Source organism: Anomalospiza imberbis, chromosome 6 (assembly GCF_031753505.1).
Source record: "Anomalospiza imberbis isolate Cuckoo-Finch-1a 21T00152 chromosome 6, ASM3175350v1, whole genome shotgun sequence".
Taxonomy (NCBI): Eukaryota; Metazoa; Chordata; class Aves; order Passeriformes; family Viduidae; genus Anomalospiza; species Anomalospiza imberbis.
Window position 1 is genome coordinate 34,552,442 of NC_089686.1, and position 10,084 is coordinate 34,562,525.

Here is a 10,084-nt window from a genome sequence, read left to right on the forward strand (position 1 = left end):
GTAACTTTCATTTTCATCTGGATTTTAACTCCTGGAATGCAATGCAACAGTCATACATATTTAAATGCACAACAACCAATTTGAGGGCAAAACTCATAGAGGAGAAATTGAAATTCTATCATTTCGACTCTTTACTGCCTCTACTTTCTACCTCATTAAGACAGAAAACATTACTATTGTTTCTTAGAATTCTACTTTTGGGGTGCACTCACTTTGCACAGGACAAAGAAAAAGTGAACAGGATCTTAATAGCTTGTAAAGAGATATGCATATAACACTATTGTACAGAACCCACAGCAGGAAATATTTGCAGACTTCAAAGGCTAATCGATGTTTTGTTTCCTAACAAAATGGCATACAGCTTCCAGCTTTCTTAGAAGTGCTTCTGCTGCACATTACCCTGGAGGAACTCATTCAGTCCTATCCTATCCCAAAAGACTGAGAACCTGCCTTGCAATGATACTTCTTCAAAAGAGTCAGTTTGGAGCTTAAAAACTCTCTTCCTCTAAAAGGTTTGCTGATGGGAGAAAAGCATTAATTTTTCCAGGGAGTTAATATATCACTTCCCTTCAATTCTCTTCAGTAGCTATTAGCCAGCAGTACAGATCACAACCCATGTTCGAAGATTCTTATATCCAAAACTAAATCTGAATTAGCAACACCTGGAATTACAACAATGGGTGCATAGTATATAAAAATAATTGATTGTTATACAGTAGAAAAAAACATTTTCTATATATTTAATAGAAATTACATTTTCAGTAAAAAAACAAATTAAATAAACATCTCCAATTACATACACAAGAAGAAAGACAAAGAAAAAGCCTAGTCTTCCATTTATGAATAAAGGCATCTGGAACAATGCCCATACAAACCTACTAATTTCTTCTCTGTTAATTCCACATGGTTTTCCCATAAGCATACCTGGTTTTCTGTAACCAATTTTGATTTGCATAAATTCTTCCCAGAAAGTGAACAATTACCTAACCTAATGATTTCTCCATTAATGGACATTTTGGCAACAACAGATAACGGAGAAATCCTTGATTAGTTTCAGGAGAATTCTGAGCAGCATAAACAAACATTACATCAGTAAGAGCCTCAGCAAGCTTCCTTTAAATGCAGGATATTCATTGTGCTGAGGGAATATGACTGATCTAGGTATTCTGAGAAGATAAAAGTGCAGCCAACAGTTTTTTGCTTTTGCAAGAGATGGCCATATCTCAGCTCCTGATATTCAAAGATGAACTAAATGGATGAACTATCTGCTCTTTAGATACTAACAGCCCCTCTTCAGCTGCAGCTCTAGGCTCTCTCTATCCTACGCATTGGCTGAGCTGCAGTCCAAGATCCCAACACACAGCCCAAATGAACAAGAGGACACAATTCCTTTTGCAGCCCCTTCTCAGCCCCCCTCCACCTATAGCTCTAGGCTGTCTCCCTCCCAACCCTAAAGCTACCCCAGCCCAATGCAACACAACCAAGTCATACTCCCTCAAAGGTCCAAAATACCATTTTCTCTTGAATTTTAGTACCTTTATCTGGGATTGCTCTTCAAAAGTCAGTCTGACATTAATAACATAGACTTTATTACTAATGCAGCTTTTTTCATTAAGCAACAAGAATCCAAAGTGGAAGCTAGCCCCTCAGTCACTGAAACACAGACTACATCGCAGCAGTTCTACTGCAGTGCTGCCTTTGAATATCACTGGTGAGTGAGAAGTTGCTTACTAATGTGGTTTCCCTCTAAGCATAATGTTAAGTTAAGAGTGAAAAAGGAAAAGAACAGGTACTTTTGAAGGCAAAGGATCATAATTTGGCATTTGAAAAGTATTAGAGATTTACCACAAAAGGATTGTTTAAGTCTTGTCTTCTTAGCAGTTGAATGAGCAAGAAAACATTCAGGAATCATGCTTACAAAAGGTGACATACTGGAGTTTGCACATTCTTAAAATATAATCAAAAAAGACAGGCATTTGGGTGTTATGAATCCTAGCCTGATTTAGGATTTGTGCAACCTCCATTTTTTAGCAGTAAAATGTAAATAATAATCCTACCTTTTCTGACAATAGGACTATGATGTTTAATTCATTTAAATTCTGTGAAAGTCTTCTGAGCTCCTTGTATTTAAACTGTTATTTAATTAAACATTTTTATTATTCTGAAGGAGAAGCTATGACGAAAAAAAGATCTTATTTCTATTATTGCTTATTGCATTTGCATGTAACTGTCAGACCCCCCAATAAGAGCACCAGTCCATCTGTCCCTGTTCTGATAAGGATTTACAATACTCCAACTGTGTTATAAGAGAAAAGCATCAGGATTTTAACAGCACTTTTAAATTACTCATATTAATGTTCTTTTCCTGAGTTCCATGTACATTTTAAACTAGATTTTTTTTTATCCTTTAAAATACATTCAAGTCTCCTTTGCTGTATTATCCCAAAGTTGGTGTTGCTAGTTCTGAACCCATACTGCACTATCCTTTACTTCAATGTCATCTACTTCTGAATAAAACTGCAAGGAAAAGAAAAAGAAAACACAAAAGAGATGCTGCAGACTTAAGTAATACTGTTTAGAGCATAAGCCAGAAGTCCTCTTTTAGCTTTTCAGAGTTTAAGAACTCCAGGTTGAAGTAGCTTCCACTCAGAGCTTTCATGTACTACTGACTAATTCAGTAATGCTTCCCTTGATTATAAATGCTGGAACAAAGAGTCACATAGACCTGAATTAGCACAACTATGAACAGTCTTTTTCCCTTGATTGCTGTCATAGTGCAGATCATGGGGGTCAAATGCAATACACTGAGTATGAATCTGACCCAAAAACTAACAGAAACACAACAGGCAAATTTTTGCCCCGTTGTGATCCCCAATGGTTGGAGAAAAACTTAAAACGCTCCAACTGGTCCTAAAAGGCTAGAAATTATAGAGAAAAGGCTACCCAGAAGACAGGACTAGAGAAAAGATTTGTAAGATTACTTTCCCTGGTCTAGAGGCTCTGTCCCATACAGTTCTGAGCAGGAGTGGGCCACATGGTGCATGGAAGGCCATAGTCAGGTATGCAATACAGAGAACAATCAGGAATGATTAAAGTAATTTACATGGTCTACAAGTGTCTAAGACAAAACAAAGGGTTTTTTCCTCCAAACTCTCAACAGCTCAGGATCTCAAAGATTTCACCGCAGTAGAAAGCCACAGTATCCAGAGTCCTGCACAATGTTTTTTCTATTAAGTTGCACAGTCTTTAAAACAGCTTTGTGCAACCTGCAAGTCAGCAGCTCTGAGACCAGAAAGTCTCTCTGCATTGCAATAGCAGACCTGTGTATTATGAAACCAGAGAAAGCAAGCCAATATTACTTTCTGCTAAATTGACACACTCCTTTCAGATCATTTCATATGCAATTTGGAACTAGTGTTACACTTGGAGGGGTAAGTAGCACTAGTAAACATGCTATTTCCCTCAGAAAGAAGGTTTCAGGTTCATTTAAAAAAAGGCTTCTTATATACAGGATATTCTGACACAATGGGTAGAGACTAGCTCCTATTTCCTTCACAAGGCTTAAAGAACAGGATGCAGCACAATGTCAAAGGTAGCTGCTTCTCTCAGTCAATGCACAGCCAAGCCCCAGAAACCATCTGACATTATATGTTCACTGCCAAGAATTGTTTGAAACCCAGACCTTTTAAAATGTCTGTTTTCTTAGTCTAAATTGGATATAGTACCCTTGTAATAACCTCCTTCTAGACGTGCTGCACTTCCTTCTCAGGATTCAGAATTGCCACTTACAGTCAACCAAAGGAATAAAATGTTTCTATTATTTATGTTGATTTTTTCACAGATGGCAAAGGATTCATCATCACGTCGGCCCCTTTACTGTCACCTACTCTGCTTACTGCCTGTAAGACTCAGCTGTAGCTCAGGGCCAAGCAGTGAAAGGCAAATCCTCTACACCAAGTTTGTTTGTCCTATCAATTCTTTAGAAAGCAGCATGTAGGCATAAGGAAATGAAAAGCAAAGAAAACAATTTAAACTACCTTGCCATGTAGTTTGTGAACATCATATCTTATCTGAGCAAATTCCCGGAGTCCCAAAGATCCTCCAACGAGATAGAGCTGAAAACAGAATGAAAACAGATGTGTTAGGACTGTTATGGGAAAGAACACTTGTGCATAGTGACCCAATTCATTTACCAAGGGACTGTACTATTTTTCCAACAGAAACACCAGGAGCTAAAGAAAAGAATACTTTAGAAAATAAGTACAGGTGCCTTCTTCCACTCTCTGAGCCTGGATTGCACACATTTCCTCCTTCATACAAAGACAGCTGCTCCACGGAGGAGTCTTCCTCTCCTCTTACCCCTTCTTTTCCCTCCCCATGTAGTTTCCTGACATAACAGCAGCACAGGAACCTTTACCTCACTGCCACAGGTTCTATTCTCATAAATTTTCAAACTCTATGGGGAAGTAACAATGCTACACTGACTTTGATGTCTGTGGGTAACAGATCTAATTAAGCTTCTGAACAGACCATGACTGTAGCTATAGTTCAATAACATATTATCACCCAGGCTAAGAAATCACATCCAGCACACCTATCCTTTTATTACTCCTCAGTTATCCTGTAATTTCCTCCATGCCTGTGAAGCTTAAGAATAATAAAGGGAGAAATGGGAGGGCTTCATACCCACATAAGAAATCATTATATTATTCTTTCTTATGACAGAGTGATATGATAAAACTGTGTATGTATTACTACCATTAGAAATAGATAAACTATCCAAAGATCAAATATTCTTTAAAAAGAAAAAAGACTTGAAAATTAGCTTAGAAATCTAGCTACTCTGTGTAAGAGTCAGGTCCCTTGCTACTGCTCTGACCTCACAGTGTCTGCTGTTCTCTGTTAATGCAGATGCATAGGAGCACAAAGACTTCACATCTAGAGACACACATCTAAGGAAGGTGGAAGCATGAGGAACCTGAGCAAAGGTAGGAAAAAAATCCAAACAAAACCCACCACCACCACCCTCTTTCATCATGCAACTTTGCTGTTACAGTCCTTCATTACAGGCTGTTGCTGAACTGCTGTTTTCTACACACTGCTGGCTGATTTCTTACTACATATTAGGTTTGCAGCAATGGCCTGTGTCCAAGAATTGTTATAATTCTGCTGTGCAGGTAGTCAAAGTGCATGTTTGTTCCGGAAAGTGGAAGTTCATGTCACTGTGGCCACAAAGAATTAGATATTAGAAACAAAACCCTGCCTTCTACACTTAGTCTTTTAAAGTTGCAGGACTGCATTACTTCCCACCAAGCAGGTGAAATGACTCACAACCCCACGAACACTCTCTGCACGCACACACTTAGACGCTGGTAAGGTACAGACTGGTACCCCAAAACCTATGTACTTTAACCAAAGTAGAAGAAACCCTTCATCAACAGCCAGGACTTAAAGGCTCCAGAGCCTCTTTCTGGCCCTTTCAATAAGCCTTAAAATCTAGCTGATAATAAAAACAGACACAAATTTTGCAATATGAACACCCAGTTGCTAAGCCACAGACCACTGGTTTCAGAAAGCCAATCAGAAAATCATCATTTGGTACAAAGTCCACCAACTAGAAATATGAATGACCAAAAACTGGATGGCATTATACTTGTGCCATAAATGTTTCAAGAGCTTAATGATGATCTTGCAGATATTGAATCATCAAAATACTCAGTATGAAAAAAAAAAGAAAGAAAGTCTTCCTTGTGTCAGTATTTTGCTAAGAAAAAATAACAGAAAGCAGAAAATAAAGTGTTCTAAATGGTTAAAAAGAACTTGGACATTATTCAAGATTTATTCAGTCAAATCAGAAGATTTGTCAGATGAAGATACGGTAGCACATAATGCTAAAAATCTCAAGGATCAGATTGTAATTGAATTTTAACATGGTTGACGCCTCAGCATAAATTTTCATTAGCTGATCTTCTTTAATTCCTAACAAGTATTATGTTAATTTACAGCCACTGTGTTAATAAACTTTAAGTCCTAATAAACACAAATCTGAAATGCTACAGACAAGTTTATGGCTGTTAAACACCAGAGCTTATTGTCTTTTCTTCGTATTAGTATGTTGTCAAAGAATGTCTACAGCAAGGCAAAAGCAACTGCACTAGAAATGGTTCAGTTATTAAACCAGGCAGAAAGCAGCAATTACTTGTGACATCAATTAAAAATTATTCTGCCCAACAATAAATGTGCATGGAGTAGATCCTGTTATGAGATGCAATATGAACAACTGGAAGACTTTGGCTTACAAAGCCATGCTGCAAGCTAAAGAGGAATCATTACATTCTTTAGCTTTTAAACTCTGTAATGTACACTGGAACTAAGAAAAATCAAGTTTTTGCAAGGTTGTTGCATGAAGTTAAGTCGCATGCTACTCACTTTGTCTCATCACATCCTATCACTTGTTTGCCAGCAACCATCCATGAGAGAGTGTATTTTATATTTGCAGCTACACACAGTAGAGAAGTTGATACACACACCTCTCACTTCCTGTTTTGGAATTCAGGTTTTGGCCTGATACTGAAGTTTTACTCACAACACCTTGGTACTACTAAAAGGAAAAATCCACTTGGTTTGTGATGTACCTTTGCTCTTCATACAGCAGAAGCAGCATAACAAGCCTGGCAAGTTGGCACATTTAGCTTATCAGGCATTACCAATACAGTTGCCTTTGCATTTCCAGTACTGCAATGGCTGATTTATCTTACTGTGAAACATCAGTTAAGCACCATCAGAGACAAAGCACATTGATGCTGTAAGAGAGTACAAATGTTGCTGAAATATTAGACAGCATAATGCTGGAAGATTAGGACTAAGATTAAATAGTTTCGCAAAGTACAGGATACACACAAAGAATATAAATATTATGTTAACAAGCCCACTTGACCAATGTTCTAAAGAACCAAAGATGATGCCTGACTTTACTGCAAAACCAGACCATAATCAGTCATATTCAGCACTTATTTAATCAACCAACAGCATGTCAATATAGTCAGCTGACAGCCCTGAGCATGAATTGCATTCATCTACACAAGCCAGGGCAGCAATGGACAGCTATTCAGTCCATTATCTTTTTGAAAACTGTGTTCAAAAGCCAATAAAAGAAGGTATAAATGAATTTATGCAACTGTAATACTATTAAAGGTAGCAAAGGACTCAGTGACTAAAAATGCATGGAGTAGAAGTATAGTCTTGGCTTTAACTGTTTCCTTTCTCTTCTCATTGTGAGGGAAGATGCACTCGCTACCTTATTTTCAGTTAGGTGTATTTACAGACAACAGTGAACTGCAAGAATCACCAGTCAAAATTATTAGAAGCAGGATAAGACTCAAAATTTTCAGCACCATTATTGGCTTGTTGGCTTTGCATATTCTGTATGTCTCACATACTTCTCTAGTTCCCCAAGCTGTAAAACAGAGATAATCTCTACATTCTTTGCAAAATACTCTTCATTTAAAAAAGCATTACAATGTACAAATTTGCCCAATGTAACCCAAAAGCAACAGTGAAGTCCAGTATGTTCCATCCACTAGTCCAGGCATAAAAAGACAGTAGAAGCTATTCAGGATGCAACATAAATATAAGATAGGTTGGCACCATTCTAATGAAGTCAGGATCAAGTTCACTCTCCTGTTAATTGAAGGGAGAAAAGCAATGTCACATATAATAAAAATTAATTTTTTTCATTACAATTTTAGAATCATACAGATACTTAATGCACATGATAAAATATTAAGGCACTGGCATCTGAAGGATACTCAAGCTGGAAAGTTCATATACACCTGCATTCTTTTATTGTGAGGGAACTATTCCTTTTTTTTTTTTGCTTCACAATGCAGAGAAAAAAAACATTATGCAGTGAACACCATCTATCTCATTCCTTGAATGCTCTCAGCAGATTAATGAAATAATAGTAACTTCTCATTTTTTCCTTTACACCTGAAGTTTAACTTATACTGGTTAGCCAGCACTTAACACCAAAGCAAACAGCTTAATAGCACTGCTAGCACAACCCCCATTAAAGATCCCACATTGGATTATTCCTTTATGTTTCAGTGAGTACACAAAAAAACCCCTACAATGTTGTAATGCAATTATGCATGCATGGAAGACTTGCATGTTCCAAAACAAAATGAAAGATAGGATGTGACATAAGAGCACCATCTGTCACATACACTCAGCAACCTCAATAAACATTTTATGTAAAAAAATGACATAAAATTCTCTTTAATAACATTCTTTTAAAAATTCTATTTGTTCATGTCTCCATTGGGAAGCATGTTATGCAATCAGTTATAGATGGCATCAGACTGATCCCCTGAACCACATTTTATGATGGCAAATACTTGTATTTGTCACCAACTACAGTGGGTGGTCATTGAGGGCTCATAACAGCAGAACTTAGGACTGGCAACAGATCCCTTTTTTAGTTTCCTGCATAATCTAAAGCAACCAACTTCACTTCATTGGGTTAACAAAACAATAAGAAACTGCTTCTCTGGCAGTACCAGCAAAATGCCATGTTACAGGCATCTCTGTTGTTAGAGAAAGCCATTCCTACTACAGTACCAGTTGTGAAAGAGATAATTACAAAGTCATAAATCCCTAAATTAACCAAATCACAATGTTTAGTGCTGGCAACACAAATCATGCAGTGGTAGAAAATGTTATGATATGTATACAAAGAAGGAACATGGTAATTTTCTAGCCTCTTCTTCAAGACTGCTGCTACAGAACTCTCCAGCTATTCATCAGGAGCCTCACAACTAGAGCAGTAGTGAATTATTTTAGTTTCGTTTGCAGTGATCACAGCAAAGAGAGTTTTGGGGGTGCCTTTTTAAAGAACTGTCAGATGTGCAGTGCAAGACTGGTGAAAGATGGCAATTTGGCAGTCCAGAAGACTGAAGCCTCTTTTCTTTTCCCTAAATAAAGTAGCAGGGCAAATTGCCAGTCCCAGAAAAGACCAGGCAAGTCATCTTAACCTGAAGCGCCCCCCTCTGCCAGCTCTAATGCTCAAAAGTTTATTTCCCACAGCCATTCCTGCACTTTGCTCTAACATTGAAACTGCAGAAAAGAAAGAAAAACAGTGCAAAGTCTTCTCAGAAACTTACTAAATGTTTTCCTACCCTCAATGGAAGAAAAAGAGGATCTACCTTTACTTCTTTTCTACAAAAAATGGAAATAACTTTAAGTTCACACCAGAGGTCTCGTTTGGGGGAAAACAGAACCCAAATCCACACATCCATCAGGAGTTATTTCATTCAAAGGTACATCAAGTAAGCAAATGCTCTGACTTAATGCATATGCTAGAAGCACACATTGTAGAAAGGCTGAACTCAAAAATGGATGCAATACAGCTGTGGATGACCACATGGGTACCATGCTGGCATTCAGGACACAGCAGCTGGTATAAAATGGAGCCAATTGTTACTGGCTGATAAAGCAGAGTGTGGTTTGCTCAGCATGTAGAACATGTGCAGAATATTAAACTTGGCCCAAGGTATCAGGTTAATTGGCTCAGTAAGAGAATGTTCAAAGCCATGATTTTAAAGATTGCAAATATGAATGGCTACAGGCCAGAGAACAAAAAAAAAAAAAAAAAAAACCAAAAAAAACCACCCATCCATAACCTTTTGATCTTAGTATTCAATGTCTTATGAGAAAACAAAACTTTCGTTATTCTTATTTTATTATTCACAATATGTCCAATTCATAATAGGTTTTAAACCAAAGAAAATGCATGTAATAGAAACCAATCTAAGAACAATGCAGAAGAGAGAGAAACCCATATGTTTCTCAATGTGAGCATGAGCAAAAAAGGGCATTTTCAGCCACAGCATTGTCAATTTGCATTACACATTGCTTGGGCTGGTCAGACAGCAAAGGTATTTCAGTCTGCAGCTGCAGCTGTTTGAAATCCAAGTCTGTCCTGGTAGTCAAGCTGCAGTTTCTGAACACCACCTTCATTTTCTCCATAAGTTTCTAAAAAACAAAATTTCAATCCATTATTAAAATTGTCATTTCCACAACTCAC

The 10,084-nt window shown here is 37.5% G+C and overlaps 1 protein-coding gene across 3 annotated transcripts in view; it reads right to left on the reverse strand.

The window, feature by feature from the left end:
* COX16 (cytochrome c oxidase assembly factor COX16) overlaps positions 1-10,084 on the reverse strand; it is a 44,943-nt gene that overhangs the window by 27,938 nt on the left and 6,921 nt on the right. For all 3 annotated transcript variants that reach the window (XM_068193272.1, XM_068193271.1, XM_068193273.1), the window contains exon 2: positions 4,038-4,115. In XM_068193272.1, the coding sequence (XP_068049373.1) occupies positions 4,038-4,115 (78 nt within the window). The remainder of the gene's footprint in view (positions 1-4,037; positions 4,116-10,084) is intronic.